Below are 24,092 nucleotides of genomic sequence, written 5' to 3'. Positions count from 1 at the left end.
CCTGTACAGTGGCTCTGCGGTGCGCTCCGCAGTGGAGAAACCCGAACGAAAGTGGGGGAACTTGTAACTTTTTAGAGCGATCCTTCTAAGTTTATGTAATTAAAGATGGAAAAGGGTTTAATTACCCAAAAATACCAATTTTTTTTCAACTCACAACTCTAATCAAAACCCTCGCGGCCCCACCCGTGGGACTCCTTCCGCATGCACTGTATATGCACTCGAAATGCTGCTGGGTTTGTTGGCGTTTCTTCTTGTTTTGTCCCAAGTGGGAGAACGCGAAGTTTCTGCTGTGGGGGGTTGTTCAAGGGCGGTGGTGTTACGGAGAGCCCTGCATGGGATGTCTGTGCACCTCGAGTGAGGCACCTCATGGAGAAGGCTTGCGAAAGTTCTTCCCAATTCCGTCAAAATGAAGCGTCTGTTGATGCTTTGCGACGCCGATGTTGCAGCTGGCGATACACTGGAGCCCTTCATCGCCCTCAGCCTCTGCACCGTCACTAGGCGCATCGAGCCTGCAGGCCGTAGCTTCCAGCAGACGTATGAACAGCGGGAAGCCCCCAAACACCCACGGAAGTCAGATTCAAGTGAGTTTTCTTGTATTAGTGCAAAAAAAGAAGAAAATAATCTATTCCGTAATCCCTATGCCCTCATTCCTCTAAACGTTAAACGGGTGCCCCTGCTTGCAGAAAACACCAATACGCCTGAAGAAGAAGATGAAGATGCCGCCAAGTGGAAAGCAAAAAGTAAAAACAAGACCGCCGGAGGTGAGTCAATTGAGCTGAGAGACCACTGTCGGGAGCAGCAGCATCTGCAGCAGCTCAGCAGCAACAGCAGGAGCTCTATCTCCCATCGTTTCAGCTCTCTCGTATGCTGCAACTCGTTAGAACCATCGTTGTGCAGCTGCTGCATGCGTTTGCTGCTGCTGCTGCTGCTGCAGGTGGCGGTGGCTCTTCGCTAGCTTCAGGCGCGAACCTGCGGCGCATTCTGGCGTACGAGGAGACTCTATACCAAATATTAGGAGTGCAGGAGGGGGCCAGCCTCGCAGAGATAAAGAAGCAGTATAGAAAGAAAGTGTTGGAGTATCACCCAGATAAAGCGAAAAGCGGCGCAGCAAGCCCCCCTGCAAACCCTGCAGCTGCTGCCACCGACACAGCAGCAGCAGCAGCAGAAGATGCAACAGCAGCGGCAGCAGATGGGCCACCTGCACCAGCAGCAGAGGGGCAACCAGCCTCCGAACATGAGGCGTTCTTGAGGCTTCAGGAGGCGTATGAAGCACTAAGCGGTGGGTTGTTGCATTTATTCTTTATTGCTGCTGTTGTTGCTGCTGCTGCTGCTGCAGCGGCAGCAGATGTGCTGTGCGTTGTTCGCTGGGTGTTTGCACATACTCACCGCGTGTGCATGCTCTCCGTTTCTTGCATGCGTTTCGTTTTGGGGCTGCATGCGTTTTGGGGCTGCATGCGTTTTGTGCTGCAGATAGCAACTTCAGGAGACAGTACGACTCCGCACTGCCATTTGATGAAAAGATTCCAAGTGCAGCAGACTGCAGCAGCCCCGCCGACTTTTATAAAGTGTTTGGGGAGGCCTTCGTCCGCAACTCAAGGTGAATAGACACCCCAAATGATACCTCAGGAGGCACCCCAACATACACCCCACCGCTGCAGATGCAGTTGCATAAACGACAGAGACAAAGCGGTGGTTCGGGTCTTCTTTCATGCATGCATGCACGAGCTGCGGTGTACATCCAACCGGCGGCTAGCGAGCGCGGGCGAATGCTAGATGTAGACGTGACAGCAGAAGAGAAGGGTTTATGGTTTAGGGTTTAGGATTTGGGGTTTAATTATCTCTCGCCTCTCCAAAGCTATCTCATACAACCCGAGACAAATAAATGCATGTGTGGGGCTGCTGCACGGCGACGCTTGCAGACAGACAATCCTTTATATCCATAGCGCATTCAAGGGCTTTAATCGCATGCATTTAAATGCGTGCATGCATGCGTGCATGCATGTTGGCGTGGTGTGGATGTTGTTCGGGTGTACGTACAGGTGGTCAGTGCGCCGCCCCGTTCCGGAGTTGGGCGATAGTTCAACTCCACTGACAGAAGTAGAAAAGTTTTATTCTTTTTGGTTTGCCTTTGAGTCCTGGCGAGACTTCAGTGTACATGACGAACACGACTTGGGAACTGCAGAGTGCAGAGAAGAACGCAGGTAAGAACAAACCTACTGCTGCTGCTGCGGCTGCTGTTGCTGCTGCGGCTGCTGTTGCTGGTTCGCCTGTTGCTGCTGCGAAGGCTACAGCCGTAGCACAACCAACAGCAGCAGCAGCAGCAAGAGCAACAGTTGCAATCAACCCACTAGCAGCAACAGCTGCAACAACAGCAGAAGCAGCAACAGCAGCAACAGCAGCAGCAGTAGTTGTAAGTATCCGGCAGCGCCTGTGGTTGTTGCTGTTTGCATTTTGCTGTTCTATGTGTCTTCATGACTTTTCTCCTTGTGAATATGCACTTGCCAGTAATAGTAATGATAAACAAATTCTTTTTCTTTTTTTATTTCCTTTCTTTAGATGGATGGAGAGAGAGAACGCAAAAATACGGAAGAAATATATCCGCAGTGAAAGGGCCCGCATACAGAAACTGGTGGAAACAGCGCATGCAGCGTAAGCGAAAGTTGCATTTAAACAAATGAAGCATAAGCCGCCTGTTTCTGCTGGGGTTTAGGGGCTTTTTGTTGAGGTGTATGTACACAGGGACCCGCGAATCAAACAGCAGAAAGAAGAAGAGAGAAGAAAGAAAGAAGAAGCGAAAGCAGCACGCCTGCGAGCGAGAGAAGAAGAGAAGAGGGCAGAAGAGGAAAGAAAGTGCGTTGGGAGTTCTCTGCAATTTGTGTTTCTCTTTATTTTGTTGCAATCCTTTATGCTGCAGCAGCAATTTATGCTGCAGCAGCAATTTATGCCGCAGCAGCAATTTATGCTGCAGCAGCAATTTTTGCCGCAGCAGCATCTCCAGGGGGGTTTGTTTGCTGCTGCTGCATTATTTATTTCTTTTGTATTTATCTGCACACAGTGTGTGCAGTGTACATACGGTGTATAGATAAATTTTCTTCTGAGTTCTGTCTTTCTTGTGTTGTATCTTTTTATTTTCTTCTTTTCAGTCTTTCGCTGGATTTTGTGTTTGTTTGTTTGTGTGTTTGTTTCTATCTATGTTTGTCTTGTGTTTTTCTTTATTTTCTGTTTAGTTGTCTATGTTTTCTTGTTTGTTTATTTGTCTGCTATGTTGAATTGCAGTGGGCTAGGGTGTATTTGTGTTCGTTTGGCGGTTAGCGGACTTTTGTGTACTTGTTTATTTTTTTTTATTTTTGCACAATTCTTTTTCAGAGTTCCTCTGCGTTTGTTTGTTGGTGTGTGGTTGATGGGAGGGCTGGAAGGCATTTCTTTATTATCTTTGCTTTGGTGTTGTATACAAATATATATATATATATATATATATCATTAAAAAGTTATAAATGCAAGTTATTTCTAAACGAGAATGATGTACATTTTAAGTTAATTTTTCGAGTAGTATAAGAAAATTTTATTGCTTTCGTATGCTAATGCATGTGTGCTGCAGGAGAAGAGAAGAAGAAGAAGCTCGCAGCAAAGAAGAAGAAGCACAGAGGGTCTTACAGCAGCAGCAACAAGAAAGAGCAGCACTAAGAAAATGGTGCGTTGCAGCAGGGAGGTGTCTCTGTTGCAGCGTTTTGTTTGTTTGTGTCTGGCGGTGTTGTTTGTTTTGTCTATTGTCTCTTGTTTGGGAATTACTATTGTTCTTTTTTTCTTTGTCTTCTTATTCTTCTTCTTGTTTTTGTTGTTAACGCTGCTGTTGGAGTTGATGGTGGTTTTGTTCGTCTTCCTCCTCTCCTTCGTCTTCTTCCTCTTCTTCGTTTACTGCTGGTTGTTGGTATTCTTCTTCTTCTTTGTTCTTCTTTTTCTTCCTCTTCTTCTCCTTTTTCTTCGTCTTGTTTTTCTTCGTCTTCGTTTTCTTGCTCTTTTTCCTCCTCTTCTTCTTCCTCTTCTTCTTCTTGTTCTTCTTCTTTTCCCTCTTCCTCGTCTTCTTGTTCTTCTTGTTAGATTCCTTTTTGTCTGCAAGCCCTTTCTCGTGCATTTCAACTTTATAAACGGGAAGACGTTGCATCGTTTGGCTGAGCTGTGTGTACACCTCAGTATAGTAGGGGAAAGCAGTAGAATGAGGCAGTAAAAGCACTCATTTTCTTTTATTGTATTTATTAAAAACACAAAAATAGACAGGGATACCACTGCACTACAATCATTTGCAGACCGGGTCCATGAATATATTCGAAACAAGCTTAGCAGCAACAACAGCAATACCAACAGCAGCAACAGCAACAGCAACTGATTCTGATGCTGCTGCTGCTGCAGGCGTCAGAACTTCCGGTGGATGTATAGGAGCCTGAGTGCTGGGGAAGCGGAGGAAGGGCTGCTTAGCCCGCTGCATTTGCAGGACCTGAGTGGCTCTCTAGGGCTTGTGGAGTTGCAGCAGTTTATCAAAAACGTGCATCAGGCAATGCAGCTCCAGGTGAGGGAAAAACAAACAAAACCCCCTAAGGAAGACATCTACGAGACACCCCAAGCTGCCTCGGGCCCCACAGCCAAACCAAAACCGCATGCTTGCATGCATGCATTCATGCATGCAGCTGCCCTTGAACAGCCAGCACTGCTGCTGGTGCTCCTGTTGCTGCTGCTTCCGGTGGAGATGGCGTTGCTGCGGGCTGTTGCTGCTGTTGATTTAGTGTTTCGTGTTGCTGCTGCTGTGTGGGGCGTTGCAGCTGCCTATTGAAGACGAGGCAGGGGAACCAGTGCCTCTGCCTGAGGATTTAAACCTGACAGCAGAACAGCGAAGAGCTGCTTTAAATTTGTATTCTGCAGAGTGGGAGAAATATATAGAGGCGAAGCGCCAGAAAGACAAGGCGGCTGAAGAGGAAATGCAGCGCATCCAAGTCAGCTGCTGCTGCTGCTGCTGCTGCTGCTCTTGCTGCTGTGGTTTCTGTCGGTATTTCTCTTTCTGCTGCTGTTGTTGCTGCTTCTGCTGCTATCTGCTGCTGCTGCTGCTGCTGCTGCTGCTGTCTCTCACACTGTTTTGTGTAGAGGTTCTTATATCGTTCCAAGCCTTCCCCTTCGTTGTTGTACCTTGTCGTTTGTCTCTTTGTACACTCGTCTGCTACTTATTTATTTATTTATTTATTATTTGTTTGTTTGAAGGAGGAGAAGCGACGCCAGGATCTGGAAAGAAAGAAGGCGCAGCAAACTGTATGGACAGTGGAGGAGCTGTCTCTTCTAGCGAAGGCCCTGCAGAAATATCCGGGGGGCACTTCGCGTCGTTGGCATCAAGTAGCAGCTTTCGTAGGGACGAAGACGCAGGAGGAGGTCTGTCTTTGCGTTTATAATGAAGCTTTTGTTGCTGTTCTTTCTTCTGCCTTCACCCAACAAAACAAACGCACAAGGGGGTTTACAGCGGAGTGTCTAGTATGGGGGTGCTGGCTGCACTTATGTATCTGCTTTGTATGTTGTTCTCTTTAAGGAGTGCTGCGCTTATAAAAAAGGAAAAGAGGCAGAAATAATTATTTAGCAGCACGCTGCAGCCTCGATGATGTAGCAGCACGCAAGGCGTGTACAGACACTGAGGTGCTGCTGTACCCCCCGTGCTGCTGCTGCTGCTGTTGCTGCTGCAGGTTGTGCAGAAAGCCAAAGAAATGAACGTCAGCGCCAACCTGAAGACAATGGGGACCAAAATATCTCAAGTCCGCAGTTAAAGGGGGTTCAGGGTAGAGGGGTCAAATTGAATCAGGGTTTAGGGTTTAGGGTTTAGGGTTTAGGGTTTGTTCGGCGGGTTGCGCGTGGCGCTGCTGTTGATGGCTGACGCTGGGCGTCTTCTGCTGATTGTTTGAGCTGCTGCTGCTTTCTGTCTTTGCTGCACGTGCAGCACCAAGAAACGAAAGAAAAAAGACAGGGGCTGCTGCTCCCGCCACCGCAGGAGGTGGAAGGGCCCTGGCACTGCTGTTATTAAACGCGGATGCTGCTGCTGTGTCTTCGCAGGAGGTGCTGCAGCAGAACAAGCAGCAGCAGGCTGCTGCTGCTGGTGGTGCAGGTACAAACGGAAAGACGTCCGAGACAGACGCCTCTAGCGCTGTCTGGACACCGGAGCAGCAGACTGTGGGTCTTTCCTACTTCTTTTTTCCCTTTTCTCCCGCTTCTTTATTTGTCTTGCTGCTCTTCGTGGGGACCCCCTGTTATTTTTTGCATTTGCGATGGCGCTGGGTGTAAATGCAGTTTGCTTGTAAATGGGGTCTATAGGGACTCTGTAGGTGTTCAGTCGCTCCAGTATATGCATTATATATTATATATATAGCTATATATATATAAATGTACCGCACATATCTGCTACCTCCTCTTTATGAGTTCAATTGTATAGATTATAATCGTATATTGGTATTGTTACTATGATTGACATTGTTGTGATTATTACTACTATTATTATATACTATTATTACTATTATCAATATTATTTATTATTTATTATTATTATTATGTATTGTTTAGGCTCTTGAAGCCGCTCTAGCGAAATTCCCTTCCAGTATGCCGCCATTGGAGCGATGGACTGCAATTGCAGAAAATGTGCCGGGGAAAACCCGCAAAGAATGCGTTGAGCGTTTTAAACAAGTCAGACAAAATTAAAGGGGGGAGGGATATTCTTTTCGTTGCTTTGTTGCTGTTTTGTTTCTGTTCTGTTGCTGCTGTTGCTTGTTTTTTCGTTGTTCGCTCAGTTTGCTTGCTGCTGGTATTGGCGTTTGTCGCTGTTGTTTGCTTGTTCTTGTTTGCTTTTTCTTGTTTTTTCTGCTGGTATTTGTTGCTGCTGTTGTTTCTATTATTGGGGTGCAGACTGACAGCTGGTGAATTGCATGCGCGCATGCATGCATGCAAACCCATCGGTATTTCTTCTTCATTTTTTTTGTATTTGTTTGGATTCTGCTGGTTTTGCAGATCCGCGCCGCCATCTTAGCAAGCAGAGGGACTTAACTCCTGCCTAATGCATACAGACGTCTTTCTTCATCAGGCCTTGTAAACAGAAAGAAAATAGTAATAAGAGTAGTTATACTATTTAAACAGAAGCAGAAGCAGAAGCAGAAGACGAAGAAGCAACAGAAGAAGAAAGAGGAGAGCGAACAAAACCAAAATGCACGAAGAAGAAGAATTTACGTTTGCCGCTGTTTTTTATTTCTGTTTTTTTACCAATTTACCTCAAGGCGGTGTCAGTACAACAAACCCGTCTCCTGCAGGAACCAGAAAGCTGCTTTTCCTTCTTCTTTTGCCTGCAGCAGCAGCAGTTTATCTCTTTCTGTCTCCTCAGCCATAAGAATTGGCTTTTACTTACTGCTTGTTGTTCTCTTCTGCTGCTCCTGAGGGACAGACAAACCCGCAGAAGTCTCTCCAACTGCAGAGGGAGAAGAGACGCACGGCCATTGGGCGCTGCACTTAACAGCAAACCTGCAGAGTATATGTTGTGTTATTGCAGCTGCTGTTTTGTTGCTGTTTTGCTGCTGTTTTAGTGTTGTCTTGTTAGTGTTTTGTTGGTGGTTGTCCTCGTTTAAACTTGGCAGCTTTTAATGGCGGGGCAGGGAAGAGGATGGGCGTTTACCTTTTTTTCTCCTCTGGCGACTTGCCTGCGAACCCATATATATATATATATATATATATATATATATATATTCATGTATTTATCAATATAATATACATGTTAACTAAATATAGAGTAATTTGCCATTACTACCAATATATATATCATAGATATATATATGTATGTGTATAAATGTAATATATATTATATATAGTAATATATATTCATAGATCATAATGCTTCCTTTGTAAATATATTGGAGGGCAGCCGCCCACAGCGGAAGCAGCCTCACTGGCGAGTTGATGTCTGCCTTGACAACTTCCTCTGTATTGATCTGAAGCAGCAAATTGGTGTCTCTGTTTCTTTCTTCCCTTCTTGCTTTCTTTCTCTCTCTCCGTTGATAGAATTGAGGCCTCTCTCCCCCCTTCTCTCACCGGGTGATATGCAGCTGCTGTCTGCAGAGAGCGCCAGCCATCCGTGGGGACTGCGGGTTTTCGTATTGGTTCTCTTAGGGTTTAGGGCTTAGGGTTAAGGGTTTAGGGTTTAGGGTTTCGCTACAGCTGTAGGGCGCACCAAGGGAAGCTGTAGTCTGCTGTGCAGGAAACTGCACAGGGGAAGGTCAGCAGACAGTGCAGCTCCATGAGTTGCTACAGTACGTTGTTTTGTAGATGCATGCAATTAGTAAAAGATATGAGGTGATGATAACAATCAACGCAAATATCAACCACCTTCATTCGCCCGTCCATCTTCTGGAAACTCATCCTCGGTAGACATGGGCCTTTGTACTGCAGCAACAGCAACAGCAGCAGCAACAGCAACAGCGTATTTAAAGGCTGTCTTCTCGCTCTTTAGAAGAAACCACCGACGTACTTGCGGCCCGGCAACGCACGCAGTCTGATCTTCTGTTGCATGTTGGTAGTTGCAGGGAGTTGAGAGCAGCAAATAAATAAAGGGGTTTTTGCGTTGTCTCTGCTAACCTTCTTCCTCCCATCCCTGTAAATGCATTGTTTAGCGTTTATTCTTTATCGAAATAAAATATTTTATTTCTTTTTGCTCTGCTTTACTCACCTCAGGGCAGCTGACGTCGTAGTTGCGGGCACACAGAGACGCACACGGCCAGCTGAAGCCGCAGCGCCGCTCGATGGTCTTCTTCTCTTCCTGCAGACGTAAATAAATAAATATCAACCCTCAATACAAGGGCAATATGGTGCTGCTGCAGAGGTGCTGCTGCTGCTGCGGCTCAGTTGCCTTTGCTGGTGTTGCTGCTTACGACTGATAAGTCGGTGTACGTTGCTTTCCTTTCACACCTGCCTGAAGGGCCCACGAGTGGGGCCTTTCGTTTGCAGCGGCAAGTCTACGAAGTAATAATTCAATATGCATTACCTGTGTACAGAAAGGAGGCGGCGCAGCTGTTGTCTTGGTTGTGGATCTGCGTGCATGCACGCACATATGCATGCATGCATGCGCAGAATGAGACATGGTTGTCAACGCGCGTTAAGAAAAGTTGAATTTTGTGCTGTTTACCCAAAGCTCAGGGCAGGGCCGTTCATAGTCCTTCTCGCAAGGCGACACTTCAGGCCATTGCAATTTGCAGGTTTCTTCGAGCTGGCGCTTCATAGCGGCATCTTCGGGAAATGTATTAACAGCCTGCGAATGTTTTGCGAGAGTAACAAACAAAAGCACAGAAAGAGAAACTCAACAATTGCAAGCCGCGCACCGCACAAGGCCCAACATAACTGGGCAGCGCTTCACAAACTCCTCCAACCCCCCTGGAGATCCACCCTATTGCATGTGATAATTAGAAGGAAACGAATAATCGGAAAAAACACAGAAAACAAAAATATCAACACCTTCAGGACAACGAAGGCCGTAGTTCTTCACTGCATAAACAGCCGCCAGGCAGTTGAGATGCAGCAGCAAACATATTGCTAGGGAGGGTCGCAAGTTGAAGAAGAAAGCTGCGACCATTCCTACAAAAAAGAACCGCGAAATACCTCTAAACCTGAACAAACGGCAAAAATGGCAGGAAAAACGCGACGCCCGGATCGAACGGCAGCGCCTCTGCGGTGTATGGCCACCTGGTTGAGGCAGAGCGAGTTAATTAAAAGCGTTAATCGGTTTGAACAGAAAAGAAGTGAAACTGTTCACTTTGTATGCAGGTAATGGCCCATTCTCGCATCACTGCAAATAGCCTAATGCAAACATGTATGCTACTCGGTGGCGATTGGTACAGTAGAAATTATAGGGAAAACACGAAAGAGTTTAAAAAGACATGATTAATTTGTTCTGTTCATTTGAAACGCAAACAAAGTATAATTGAAGGTTTTCGCGTTCTCATTCTCAGGCTTCCAGGCACTCTACTAATGGATGCACTGCGTTTCTATATATTTGGGTGCTCCACTCGCGCACGCTAGTTGTGGAAGCAAAGAAAAATATTTTTATCGTTTCTAAAGGTGTATATTTATACTTTAAATTGTTTAAGTATATATCAGTTGCTGCAGTCGACTGCGGACCAGTTTCCTGTCCATTCACTGCTGCAATATTCTGAAGGAACCGGCAGCGTGCCAGCTGCTATTGCTGCTGCTGCTGCTGTGGCTGCCGCTATTGCCTCTGTTTCTGCTGTTGCTGTCTAAATGTCTAAGTGCTGATGCTGCGCTCTAAAAGGGTTTTTTGTTTGTCCTGCATCTTCAATTAATTCGCTCAAAATGCGCCCGGATCTCGGAGCTGCTGACAGCGGCGCGCGGGCCCTTTTAGAAGAATGGATTTGAATTATTCTCGCTGAATCGGCATGCGATGGAAGAAGAAGACTCTGCTTTCGCTGCAAAAAACATGTTTTTTAAATATTGGGGTTTCAGTCTACGGGCAGCTAACGCCTACCTGTTCCGCTTGTCTTATCCTCTCAAGCAAGCTGTCGTACGTCTGTTGACGCTCACGTGACCGGCATAAATCACTCTCTTTGTTTTTATTTGAACTGTGAAGTGCTGCAGATTGCAACTCGCGAGATAGTCGGTCCCCTTCCTGCCGTGCTGCAACAGCAGCCTCTTGTGCACGCGCCGTGCGACCGAACTTCTCCTCCGTCTCTCTTTTGCAACTCCTCAGTACCTCACGAAGTCTTTCAAGCTCTTCTTCGTGTTTCTCCTGGTTTTAGTGAAAAGGTGGGATAAGCAGAAATAAAGGAATGGAGGTTCAGGTGCTGAAGACAACATACACGTGCTGCCGTCAGCAGCGCCTGTTTTGCATTGCGCTTCTCCACTAAGGAGTTGTACTGAGCCTGTAGGGCAATTACTTCTGAACACGTTGCAATGCATGGACGGAAAGAGATGTTAAGGGACGGGGAAAGACTCGTGAGTGAAGTCCATCTTCTTACCCTGTTGGGTCCCGTGCGACGCAAGTTCTCTTGTTTCGGCCAATTCGCGCCTGCTTTGACGCAGCTGAGTAATCCTGTAATTGAAAATGTTTTTCTGCAAAATTTCCAAAACATTCAGCTGCGGTATTACTGTCTCAGCGCCTGCAGCCGTTCATGCTTCCGTGCAAGTGCTGCTTCACAAAGGCGGCGCAATTTCGTCGATTCTGAATGGGAACCGTGCAGAATTAAGAGGGAAAACGCAATTTAAATGGGCTACCTTCAACTTTTTCAAGTACGTCCCCTTCTAGTGTTGCATTTTCCTCGCGGTATGCGCTCAATTTCGCTTCGATGTTTTCCGTTTCTCTCAGCAGGCATTCGAGTTTCGCCGCCGCGCCTTCAACTTCTGTGCAGTCGAGCGAACGAAACGCGAGCCCTTCATCCTCCATCAGAGTGAAATCATAGGAGAAAAGGTGCAAATTTGAATTTTAGTATTGAGGGATTTTTAATTTTGCATCAATTACTTGAAAGCAATTGCTGTTTCAGCTGCTGCAAACATGATCAACGGTCGGCAGCGGACCCAGTGAGTTGCTTGCCAAGACACCGCGTAATCTCGCAACGGCAGTCTGTGCATACTCCTTTCTAGTTAATTGATTAAATGCTCTTTGTCCGACTAAGATTGATTTGTTTAAAGGTTTTGTTTGAAGAACCCTACAAAAACAGGAAAAGAGGCGCATGCTTCCACACGCAACCGACAATGGCGAGCATCCAGCGTCTTGTTGTGCCGGTTGCGATGGCATGTTGTGCACGAGTGTGTGCATAGGCTCCTTTAAGACCAAATTAAGTGCTTTTAACTTTGATTTTTGTATATTTTTGTTGTATTTCCCATCTATGGATTCGTCGTAGCACTGGCCTCTACGCGAAAGCCCCAAGCGAGCTCTCGACGAGCTAGTGCGTCTTCGCTTTTTATTCTTTACAACAAGAGAAATGTAACAAATTTCTTGTTTCTCTTTTGCAGAGATTCAGGGCTTCGTCCCGCTCGTTTACTGTAGGTGGCTTTTCCTCATCTTTTTTAATTGGGTGTATCAATCAATGCACGGAACCAAATCGCAGGTTCTTATTAGTCAGGCTTGCTGGAGGCCGCCTCCCAGCATCAAAGGCACGCATATTCTTCTGTTTCATTATTTAGCATAATAATATTATTATTATTACTAGCATTATCATTAATGTTATTATTTCCCGTTATTACTGAAGTGGACTTTGACTATGAATAATGTGGATCCTTTTTAACTGTGTACTCGAGCAGTCTGCAGTGCACAAATATGTATAAATTTGTATATTGTGCATACATTACTGCAAAGGGGTTTGTATGATAATAATATGGGCGGGCCAAGGAAGACCTTCACTTTTGCTTTTAAGTAAAGAATGCGCGCTCTCGTTGTCTTTTTTTGCGTTTTTCAAGTCTTTTGAACTGGCCCTTCTTCTGTCGCAGATTAAATCTGCAATGAATGTATTGCTGTTTATTTTGTTTTCTAATAATGGACATCCTGCTGACTGTTAAGCTGACGAGCCGGCAGCTGCGGCTGCGACGGTCCCCCTCCACTTCCGTTTCCCCCCAACTCGATTCAAGCTCAACCCCGTCAAGCTTCATGCATTGCAACACGAGGCGCCTCGCGCTGCACGGGGCCCCTGCTCCGTACTTTGTTGTTAATCCTCACCTTTTTGAAGACCCTCAGCTATGGCCAACCGAACGCCTAAGACAACTCTGCAGCGAATTCGGCTGCTCCCCATACGGCAGCCGCAGCGCTCTAGTAGGGCGCCTGCAGGACTTAGACTGGGACCCAACAACAGACGCCCCGATAGACTGCTTCGCAGCAGAAGACTGTGTACAGCAGCAGCAGCAGCAGGAAGGCGACGAGGCACTCAGCCACCTGCCGCTTTCTTCTGTCTGTACAGCTGAAGGGATGCGAGCTGCCCTTGAGGAGAGCCAACCAGCAGCCGTGTCAGTGAAGCCAGTGTTGATGCGGCGAGACAGCGAAGAGCTGTGTAGCTACGAGGCCCTCCGGATGTCCTCTATTCAAAGGGCAGCAAGCGAAAGCCCTCAAGACAAAAAGACAGAAAGAAAGCAACGAAAGACAGACGCCTCCAGTGCAGACTCAGCACAACAACAGAACATGAACAGGCGGCGGGGCACCAAAAGACGAAGGGAAGAATCAGCCACAGAAATGCAAGCCGCTACTTCACCTCGCAAACAAATTAAATTCTGTCCCTTCAACAACGTACAACTCATCACAACTCATAAACTCGACTACGACAGTAAGGAAACAGAAGAGAAGATATTAAAAGGCCTCTTCTCCTCTTCACTTGTTTTCTTTCGTTCATCGATATATAACAAACCCTTCATCGATATATAACAAACCCCACAAAACAACAGAGAACAAATGAACGAAAGCCTCACGCTCCTCCTTTTCTTGTTTTCTCCTTTGCATGCATGCAACCCACTGCAGGTCCAGGCTGGCTATCGAATCTTCTCTATAAACTGCTGTTTTGAAGGCAGGACGACAAGAAGAAGAAGATGCTTTTAGACAGACAAAAGCAAAAATCTGTTCTGCTTGCAGCGCTCCTCACAGAAGTGCTGCTGGACCCTCTAAACACAGGGGGTTTGCGGGATGAAGCAAAACAAACTCAACAAACCAACGTACTTTCAACTGCCACTCTGCGTGAGAGGCAGTTATATAATAAATATAAATATATACATATATATATATATATATTATTACATCACTACAAGACCCCCATAACTGCTGCTGATCTAACAGCTGCATGCCGCACCTGAAGTGCAGCTCCTCTCGCTGGGAAGTGTTTAGCTGCGCGCAATAAATGGATTAATTCGCTACAATATTTATATACGAAGCGAAAAAGCCCCCTAAAACAACGAAGCGGCAGCCACGAGCTGTACAGACACCCCAGCGACAACACCGGCCGTCGTCGCTAGAAAGCGCTGCTTCCTATGCAGCACAACAGTTAATCAGCTTCAGTCCCCTCCGTGGAGACAAGTAAAGACCGAACGCAAACTCACTTTAAAAACTCACTAAACAAACCCCCTATACCTCAAGAAGAAACCCCAAACCCCTGTATACTACTAGAATAGCGTTGTAGCTTTTTCTAGTGAAGCAGCAATGGATGCTGCAGCTGCTGCGCCTGCTGCGCCTGCTGTAGCTGCAGCAGATATCTTCTTGGTTTGCTGCATTCGCGGCAGATTTCAGTCTTCCGCCACATCCCGAGTGTTGAAGCTGTTGCAGTGCATGCACTTGAGTCCTGCACAGTAAAACATGAAGACGCAAACAAAGAAATGCATATAAATACGCCTTGAGCAAGCCAGCAAACAAACAGAATAGCACGCTTAATCCCCCTAGTGATACAAGGACTGCTTAAATGCAAACAGATGTTTATTTGTTCCGGTGTACGTGCACGCATGCAGACCCAAGAAATGGAAGTCCGTCGTTGATCGTTCTAAACAGTCGTTGCATGCAACGCGAACTTTTCGTTGCATTTCTTGTTCTAATGGCGTTCTCTCTATCTCTTCACTCAGCTGACGCCAAAAGGCACTGTAGTCCGCTATCGACTTGCTGCCTGCGCATTCAACACACAAAAACAAATATACAGATATATATGTATATATATATATATATATACGTGTGTACATATATACAGATCCACGCATTTATAGTACATAAAGAGAATATTTAATGCATATATACAAAACCCGGATATTCAAATACCTGTAGATATACAGATATATACGGACACAACACATATATATATATATATAGAAATATAGAAATAAATACAGATACGCATGCATGCATTTGTGTTGCTATTTGTGGCTTTACTTCGCTTACACATGGGGCAGCGTATTGCCTGGAAGCCCTTTTGCTTTTGCAGCAGCCGTAGACAGTCCTGTGCAGCAAAACAAACAAAAAGAGAAGACAGAACCAACAGATGCTCCATCCAGACCATCCATGGAATGCACGGAAGCCGCTCATAACCGCTGCAAGCATATATGCACGGGGACTTCATCCACCCAGACGATGCACGCAAGACGCATGCATGCATGCATGCATGCACGTTGTGGTGTGCAGCTAACAGCCAGGCGGATGCCGGGGAGGTGAGCGGAAGCAGGAGGCAGCTTTGTTGTTTGAAGGAGAGAAAGAAGAGGAAGAAGCGAAACACGAGAAAGAAAGAACGAAAGATGAAAGTAAGATGTGATAGAAATTGAGAACGAGGAGGAAGTGAAAGAAGAGGAAGAAGAGGAGGCGAAAAAAGAGATGAGGAAGAGAAAAGAAAAAAAGAAGAAAGAAAAGGAGAAATAAGAAGAACGAGAAGTGAAAGAAGAAAGAGGCAAAGACAAAGACCAAGAAGACAAAGAAGAAAGAAAGCTAGTGTATGAAATTTATTAAGTTAATGTTTTAAATTCATAACAAAATAACTGTATTACTATTCTTCCTAATAATAGTCAGCATAACAAATACAGATATATATACATATAATACGTATACAAAGCATATATATGCATATTATATATATATATATATGTCCCTCACAGCATGGATGGTGTGGCCGCACTGCAGGACTTGGCTTTGTCTGAGGCTGGTGAACATGTCTTCTAAACAAACAGGGCACTGACGGCGCATTGCATTTTCTAAACACTTGTGTTTATTTTGCAGCTGCAGCGGGTAGCAGCTGCCGCAAGTTGGGCAGTGAAAGTAATTCTCCCGGCCCCCAGAACGGCAAATGCCGCACTCGTCGCAGTGATACACCTGAACAAATGCATGCATGCATGCGTGCGTGCATGCATGCATGCGTCTGCTGCTGCTGCTGCAGCAGCAACCGCACCATCAGGAAGAACAGCAGCACCAGAAGCAGCAGCAGGACCAGCAGCAGCAGCACTAGAATCACCAGAAGGTGATGGCAGGCAAACAGTAGCAGGAGAAGCAACAGGATGAACAGCGGAAGCAGCATCAGAAGCAGCAGCAGCAGCAGGAAGAACAGCACCAAATGTAGCTGAAGGGCTACCCGCCTACCTTCTTTTTCTCTCCCTGATCATCCCAGAATTTGCAAATAGGACAGAAATAAGCCCCAAAGGAGACGCCGCACTGCATGCATTTGTTGCTTACAGACTGCCGCGTCTCGCATACAGCGCAGACAATCTCCTCCACTGCATGCCGATCGATTTCACTGAGACAAATGTAGCAGCAGATACAGACACAAAACAAAGACACACCAATTCATAGCAAAACACCCACTTAAGCCAGCACACCTACAGCGGCACAAGCTGCAGCAGCAGCAGCAGCAGCAGTGAGAACAGCAGCAAATGTAGAATAAGGGACGGACTGTGCCTTGACTAGGTCCGATTCGTATGCTTCATTGTGGCAGTGTCTGCACCAGTAGATCTCCTTGCTGCAGCAGCAGCAGCAGAACAGCACAAACAAGAAAAGGCTTCACTGTTTCTGCTGTCTATGCAGCTGTTGAAACCCAAACAAAATCGCCACAGCAGTACCAGTCAGTATCCGCAAACCCTACGCTGCTCCTTGCTGCCTTCAGCATGGCAGCCTTAAGCAGCAGCAAATGCAGCTGCTGCAATCGACAGCGTATGTGATTAGCAGCACTCACCAGCAAGGAGCTACGATTTTGCATTTGCGGCGGTAGTGTGAGCAGCCGAGTTGTTGCGCTGTCTCTGCAGCTGCACTGTCTCCTGCTGCTGCTTCTGCTGCCGGTGGATTAGGTGTATCTGCGCTGCTATCGGAGTCCGAGCTGCTGCTGCTTGACCCATCGTCAGATTCAAAGGGAATGCTGCCCTCTTCCGCGCTGCTAACTGCCTCCTCCCACTGTTCTGAGTCGTCGTCATCTTCGCTGTACTCTGACTCTGTTAGTTGAGATGCCTCCTCTTCGTTTTGCGAGTCTCCTACTCCTTCTCCTTCTGCTGCTGCTGCTGATGGTGCTTGCAGGGCCTCTTCTTCCTGGTTGCCTGCTGCAGAGACAGAGCTCGCCTCCACAGAAACCACAGCAACCTGGGGTGTCTGTGAATCCTCGTCGCCGCTGCTGATGCTGTGTGGCTGCTGCTGCTGCTGGGAACTGCTCAGGCTGGAAAGGCTCTCAGGTCCGTCTGAGTGCTCGCGCTTCCGCTGTGCACTGTCGGGTGATTCTTCGTCTATTCCGCGTCCGCTATGCAGACCTGATGATGATGATGATGAAGGGCTTTCGATGCTGCCGCTGCTGCCGTTGATGCTGCTGACGCTGGCGCTGCTAATGCTGATTGTGCCGTTGTGGCTGCTGCCATCGTCTTGGGGTTCTTCGCGATCTGCACGGCCGGCACGAATCCCCACACGTGCGGCCTCTGGCTCGAAGCTAGACATTGGGGGAAAGCGGCTCTATAAAGAGGCGGTAAGCCAACTAATGCTCAATAATGACAAAAAGGAGAAAAGGAAACATGAATGCGATACTAAACGCTGCGCAGACTATGCGCAGATCACCGCCAACAAGCGGCGCTGGCGCGGCTGCACAACTTGAGGTGTATTTCCACCTAAAAAACAAACAAAATACACGCGCTCCAATGGAGGAGGTTGTGGTTTCAGTTTTTGAGGAAACTACAACTACTAAAACATGATTTATTTGTCTTTTCTAGGACAGTCTTCCTCTCCCACCACCCGAAGGCGTTCGGTTCGGGTGTACATGCAGATTTCAATGCAGCAGGATGTACATGCAGGCTTCCAACACTCGAACCTGAATGGCAGTTGAAATTAGCCATGTTATTTTCTTAGGAATATTTTCTTGTATTTGTTTAAACAGTTAGTTCGAAGCATCACACACCCAACAAGGTCAGCATGCATCACCAGCTCCATAGCCTAGCAACCGAAGACTGAGTTTCCTTTGTTTCTAATCAGCCAGTATTGATGAATAACCCCTCTGTCTCTTGCTGTGATGAGCTTCGCTTTCCTCCGGGCCGCAGATTACCCTTTTTAGCTGCTGCCGGCGCCGCCTCAGGCAAACAAACAATTGCTTTCTACCCTTGCATGCAACCTGAAATACGCCTTAAAGGGACCCCAACCATAGTACATGAAGATATCGGGGCTTGTTCTCCATTGCTTTAAGCAAAGCGTGCGATACACAGACACTGTTCAGCTTGCTGCGAATACACTGCATCGCTGCGACCGCTAAACCCAGTGTTAGCGCCCTATTGTGTGTTAACTATTAATCCTTCTAGTGATGAGAATTAGGAACTGGGGTGAAGTCAGAACAAGGTAGCAGTATGGAAGGTGCAGCTACTTCGCTGTCAAGACACTGCGTCAGTTGAGGCCCTAGTGCTTTATGGCAACATCTGTGGGGGCACGGCCAGCTGGCTACATGCAGAATGCTTGGCTACCTCTGCGTCAAGACACCTGGAGAGCTTGCTGTAGAAGCTATAGCTAGCAGAAGAGGTTCGTTAGCAATGACGCCCCACACTCGCGGCTCCGCCTCCCTCCTCATATTCCCCCAAAACACGGGTGGGCCAGGAGGGAGTTTAAAAAGATGCAGAGCTGAATGTACAGTGCAGATAGGGATGTGAATGCCTTTGTTTGTCTTGCATGCGTTTCCTCTTCTGAACTACACAGCCGAGGCCCCTCTGCAAGGGGGAGACCTCGGTGTCTTTCGTGGCTTTTGCAAACTGCGTAAAGTGCGGTGTCTGTGCAGCTCCCCTGTGTTGCTTTTGTTGCCGCTGCAGCTGTTGGGAGCGTCTTGAGTTAGGTGTTCATCGGAGGAGGCCTCCAAGGGGGGCCCCCCACGCTGCGTGAGCGAAGGCAAAGTTCCCTTTCTCTTTAATCCGACTCGACTGACACGCGACAGCTTCTCTCTCCAAGTAAAATGAAGCTGTGCAGCAGCAGCAGCGCCCTGAAGTTGAGACTCTTGTTGTTGGTGGGGTTGTACCACCTCGCATGCATGCTGCTGCTTGCTGTTGCGCCTGAATGGCAGCAACCGCCTGCGTCGCGGATCTTGCAAAGACACCTGGTGCTGCTGGTCTTGCTGTTCCTCCTCCTCCCCCTGCTGCTGCCGCTGCTGCTGCTCGGCCGAGTGATGGGAGTGACGAATGGGGGGGTCTACCAGCCCCGCCGCAATCGTTTCCTGCATCCTCTGCAGTTTCCGTCGCGGGAAGCTCCGCAGTTTGTTGAAGCAAAGCCGCAGCAACTCGTTGTGTTCAACCTGCAGGAGGAACAGCAGCAGCAGCAGCAGCAGATCATGTGGCTGTAGACACACCCCAACAAAACTCTAAGCGACAGACTGCAAGGAGTATCATATCGGCCGTCGCAGCCTATGCTGTGTTTGCTGCTGCGTTTTGCGTGCATTTCTGCTCGCTGCGCTGCGAGAGAGCTTGAGGGCCTTAACTGTCCGGTGTCTGCTTGGGGTGATAGCCATGAGTGTGCATGGCTCCTGTTGCTGTTGCTGCATTTATAGTTTGTGGATGTGCGTTCTTTTTTATCTCGAGGCCACCAACAACAGCAAAGAAGCGGCGAAGCTTTTGCTGTATATATACATATATATATAGTTTACTGCACACAGACGCACCAACAGAGACAGCTTGGTCTTCAGAGACCCCATCACTTGCTCTAGTGACTGCATCTTCGCCAGCTGCGACTCGAAGTAAAATATAAAGCCGAGAGCAACGCGGAACAAAATCTTGGGGCCCTCCAGCATCAGACAATCCCAAATACGAAGAACGGTCGGTTGCTGTATACAAAACGCATGCAAAACGAAAGCAAAAAACAAGTGCAAGGAACCACAATGCCGGCACCCGAAGCCATAACAAAGCCAAACCCTAAACCCTATACCCTAACCCTGATCTCGAAACCCTAGAGAAACAACAAGGCTCACAGGGCAAGATGTAGCAAAGAGACACAAAAACCACTCTGCAGCCACCCACTCCACCTCTACGCCCGTCTTCCTGAGGGTGCCGCACGCAAACAAACAAATAAAAGGCGCATGCAAATCATAAACAAATATAAAACAGAAAAAAAATCACAGCTGAAACCACTGTAAACTCGAAGGCCCAGTACACCCCCGCCTCCGGCTCTCCCCTCCAGCAGCACAGCAGCGCGAGAAACAGAGCAGCAGAAGATGCACCAGCAACAGCAACAGCATGGCAGCAACAAACCAGCAGCTGCGTACTTTAGGACTTGGAAAACTCGGGGAGACTTCTGCCTGATAAGCAGCTCCAGCACTTTCAAATCTCTCCTCAGGTCCGTCATCCCGTTCGAGTAGTAGCGGCCAATTTGTAGTCCTGTAGAATAATAAAGACAATAATAATAGTAATAATATAAACGGAATCGCAAGTCAGCAGCTCAATGTGTGCATACACCTCAGTGTAAGCATGCCTCAGTGTACATACACCTCAGTGTGCATAGTGTACGCACACCGCAGCATACAGCGCAGTGCGCATACACCGCAGTGCACATACACCGCACTGTACAGACACCGCAGTGCGCATACACCGCAGTGTTATACACTGGAGTGCGCAGACGACGCAGCGTACGTATGACGCAGTGTATGCGCACGCTGCACCCCGGTAGGTGCAGCCCAACCCATCTGCTCTGGTTAGAAGCAGATGGTTCACTGTGTTCCCTTTTGTACCTTTGTTCTTATCATTGGAGACGACGAGCTGCAGCAGAGAAGCCAGGGCTAACTCTTGCTCTTGGAAAAGCAGCAAAGTCCCAGCCAAGAAATTCAACCCTTGGCAGTAACCAACCCCAGGACGAGCAGCAGCAAAACCCCGCAACACGCGCCGCAACGCGCAGATGCCACCGCTGCAGCGGAACTGTACAGACACCCCGACAGCAACAGCAGCAGCAGCAGCGTCAGCACCAGCTGCAGCAACAGCGATTTCATGGGGGCGTATGGAGGGACATACAAAATGTGACTTAAGTTGTACGTACGTACACCTCATGAAACCAGCAACGCATTTTAGTGCAAATTACCCTTTTGTTGTTCGGAAATGTTCGCGGGAGGTCCAGCTCTATTTGGCCGCTCACGTCCACAGGCAACTGCTCCATCTGCAGCCTGAAAAGTCAAATAAAGTACACACATAGATGCACATTATGTATATATATGAGTACTACAATACATATTCCTAAACACAATGCAACACAGGTATACATACATAAGCATACACGTAGATATACGCATATATTATACGTGCTACGAGAACATGAAACAAAATAGATGCAGTAGACATACGCCCATAATATATAGGCTGTGCAATAATAAGACAGGCCCCCCGTAGAGCTCTGTTTTGGGGAGGCGCAAGCAGTCCACAGTTGTTTGCCATTTCTTCGAGAAAGCAGCCACAGGTTCAGGTGTACGTACACCGCAATTATAGTGAACGTACACCCACAGATTTAGGTGTACGTACACCGCGATTCGGGTGTATGTACAGACGGATTCAGGTGTATGTGCAGACGGATTCAGGTTTACGTACACCAGGAAGAGGCCTACCGTTCAAAAGCCTCCGGGTCCGAGTTGAGCAGCGCATCAGCCCCCAAGAAAGAAGCCCAAACCTTTCCTCTAAAGAAGCAGCGGAAAACAAACAAAGACGAGCAATGCAACAAAACAAAACTGAGATAAACCAGAAAAGGTGAAAGCCATACAAGCACCAATGCAGAACAAAGCAGCGCGAGGGAGGCGTTCAAAGATAGCAGCAAGTCGGGGAGGAACTATGGTTTAGGGTTTATTGGTTTGGCGTCCCGCATTTAGGGCACAAAAGAGGCAAACAAGAACAAGGGAAGGCACAATAAAAATAATATGAACAAGGACAATAACAGGAAGAAGAACAGGAACGAGAAAAAAGCAAGAACAAACACATGCAAGACTTATGGTGAGTGGGGACCCTCCACTAGCCCCCCATCTGTATCTTGCGGGTTTAGGGTTTAGGGTTTTCCAGGGTTGGCTAGGGTTTCAAAGAGGCAACCAAGGGCAAGACGAACCAGAAGAACAACAACAAAAAACAAACAACAAACAACAAACAACAAAAACAACCAACCAACGCAACCCCACCTGAGATGATCCGGGATCCCCCGTCTGACGAGCCTCTTAAGGGGCCTTCGGTCTTCGAAAGAAGGGTTATTTGCTAAGTACTCCTCCCAGCTGCAGCAGCAGCGACAGCAGCAGCAAACAAACAGAACTAAAACTACTTGATGTACACGCACCCACTCAGATCCCAATGAAAAAAAAAACATTAGACTCCCCAAGCCCGAAACCACAGACAGACAGACACACACACACGCACGCATGCACTACAAAAGAAATAGGACAAGGATGCGGTGGACGTACAGCTTCGTCTGCCGCTTCCTTTGCGAAGCCGTCTTCTCCTCGTACGCAGACACCCGAGCCCTCACCTCAGCCCCGAGGTTGAAGCCGTAGTAACTGCCAACTGCATGGTGAAAGCAGCACGCCACACACACACACAGATCCTGCTGCTGCTGCTGCTGGTTCTGCTGCTGCTGGTGGTTGTGATCCTGCCGCTGCTGCTGGTGTTTCGACCTTGTGGGAGTGCAGTGCTTTGCAGCTGAGGGTCTGCTCCTGGGCGGCATGCATACATGCATGCATGCATGAATGCATGCACGGATGCCTTTGCTGCCCTTGCAGCAGGGCTGTGATCTCACCACTCGCGGGAATAGGGACAGAAGTAGGAGCAGCAGCAGGAACCGCAGCAGCAGCAGATCCTATGGGTTCAGAGGCAGCGGCAACAGAGACAGCATCGCTAGAAACAGGGGGCGCATCTGATAGCAGAGGGCAAGTGTCTCCACCGCTTTGCTGCAGCAAATCCGCATCCTGCGAGCTGCTGCAGCGCAGCAGCAGCAGGGGAGAACGTGGTTGGTGCTGCAGCTGCAGCGTCTGCAGCCGCTGCAGCGGATCATCGAAATCGGCTGGCTGTGCTGCCTCTCCTTTGCTGCTGCCAGCCTTAGCAAGAGATTCCCGCAGCTCTCCCTCCCATACGCTGCTGTTGCTACTACCGCCGCTGTCTTTGCTGTCGCTGCTGCAGCGGCTGCTGCTGCGGCTGCTGCTGCGGCTGCTGCTACTGCTGCGGTCCCCAACGGCCTCCTGCGGGGGCGGCAGCCCCGTAGGATCAGCAGCTTCCATCTTCGCGGTCCGTGCTGCGCTGCTGATGCCGTTTCTTTTGCTGCTACTGCTGTTGCTGCTGCAGTTGGGGATGCCACTCAGGACGGGTCCGGGTCTACATGCGCAGATGCGGGTGCTCCACAGGCTGCGCGTGGTAACGCCTGAGAAGCAGAACTGTCTCTCTGGGGCCCATGGCGGGGCGTGTTTGCTGCTGCTGTCGCCGCATGCGTTGCTGCTGCTGCTGCATGCGTTGCTGCGGCTGCTGCCTGCACTGCTGCTGCCTGTGCGCTGGCCGCTGTACAGCGCGGAGTCTGCAGATGACTGGGTGCAGCAGACACCAAGATGAAGTTCTTCTCTCACAATCTCTCCTTTGGATGCACAGCTGCTATCTCGTGCAGCAGACACATGGTTAGGGGCAGCCCCCCCGCTGCTGCAGCTCCGCACGCTCAAGGCAGGCGCAGCCCGCTCAGGTGCAACAAGCGATCGGCTGGTGCTGCTGCTGCTGCTGCTGCTGCTGTTGCTGGCGCTCTTGCCAGCGCGGCTGCTGCTGCTGCCTCTGTTTCTTTCGCTACTGCCAGCCTCTTCAGGAGGACCCAACGCCGCCAGAAGAGACAAAGACAAAGGCCTAGACACCATGAGGGGAAGAGAGCGCACATCCGACACGGTGGGGGTCCTGGGGCGAGACCAGTCCTCCTCCTCGGCGCCGTCCACTTCTAATGCCTGCTGCTGCTGCTGCTGCTGCTGTTGCTTGTGCTGCTGCTGCTGCTGCTGTAAGTCGTAGGGGGAACATGGGGCGTCAGCCAGTAGGGACAACGGAAGGGCGGAGGGAGGCGCAGGCCCAGCGCTTGCGTCGGTGTACGTACATCTCGAATCCGCCCCGAAGGGCAAGCGGCCGGGCCCGCAGGAGGCCATGTTCTTTGCAGGCTTCTTTATGCAAGTGGA

At 48.5% G+C, this 24,092-nt stretch overlaps 4 protein-coding genes across 4 annotated transcripts; 2 read left to right on the top strand and 2 right to left on the bottom strand.

Annotated features, from left to right (window-relative positions):
- Positions 1–406: 406 nt before the first annotated feature.
- Positions 407–5,798, top strand: EAH_00016740 (DnaJ domain-containing protein, putative; the record flags this gene model as incomplete). The annotated part of the gene is made up of 10 exons (XM_013397770.1): positions 407–581; positions 935–1,279; positions 1,471–1,597; positions 2,040–2,201; positions 2,740–2,850; positions 3,599–3,691; positions 4,435–4,564; positions 4,815–4,985; positions 5,248–5,412; positions 5,718–5,798. The coding sequence occupies 10 exons, from the start codon at positions 407–409 to the stop codon at positions 5,796–5,798; spliced, it is 1,560 nt and encodes a 519-aa protein (XP_013253224.1).
- A 6,743-nt stretch (positions 5,799–12,541) lies between these two features.
- Positions 12,542–13,417, top strand: EAH_00016730 (hypothetical protein, conserved; the record flags this gene model as incomplete). Its single annotated transcript, XM_013397769.1, has 1 exon — positions 12,542–13,417. One exon carries the CDS (start codon positions 12,542–12,544, stop codon positions 13,415–13,417), a length of 876 nt encoding a protein of 291 aa, XP_013253223.1.
- Positions 13,418–14,265: 848 nt separating this feature from the next.
- Positions 14,266–17,419, bottom strand: EAH_00016720 (zinc finger (CHY type) protein, putative; the record flags this gene model as incomplete). Its single annotated transcript, XM_013397768.1, has 7 exons — positions 14,266–14,321; positions 14,487–14,636; positions 14,906–14,963; positions 15,608–15,823; positions 16,181–16,241; positions 16,398–16,463; positions 16,677–17,419. The coding sequence occupies 7 exons, from the start codon at positions 17,417–17,419 to the stop codon at positions 14,266–14,268; spliced, it is 1,350 nt and encodes a 449-aa protein (XP_013253222.1).
- Positions 17,420–18,647: 1,228 nt separating this feature from the next.
- Positions 18,648–24,062, bottom strand: EAH_00016710 (TBC domain-containing protein, putative; the record flags this gene model as incomplete). The annotated part of the gene is made up of 10 exons (XM_013397767.1): positions 18,648–19,241; positions 19,605–19,766; positions 19,911–19,980; positions 20,205–20,316; positions 20,667–20,850; positions 21,011–21,092; positions 21,528–21,647; positions 22,086–22,175; positions 22,362–22,461; positions 22,694–24,062. 10 exons carry the CDS (start codon positions 24,060–24,062, stop codon positions 18,648–18,650), a joined length of 2,883 nt encoding a protein of 960 aa, XP_013253221.1.
- Positions 24,063–24,092: the final 30 nt, after the last annotated feature.

Source organism: Eimeria acervulina, genomic scaffold (genome assembly GCF_000499425.1).
Source record: "Eimeria acervulina Houghton genomic scaffold, Eah_scaff105, whole genome shotgun sequence".
Lineage (NCBI taxonomy): Eukaryota > Apicomplexa > Conoidasida > Eucoccidiorida > Eimeriidae > Eimeria > Eimeria acervulina.
Note: the sequence above shows the minus strand (reverse complement) of the source record. Positions and strands in the feature narration are given on the sequence as shown.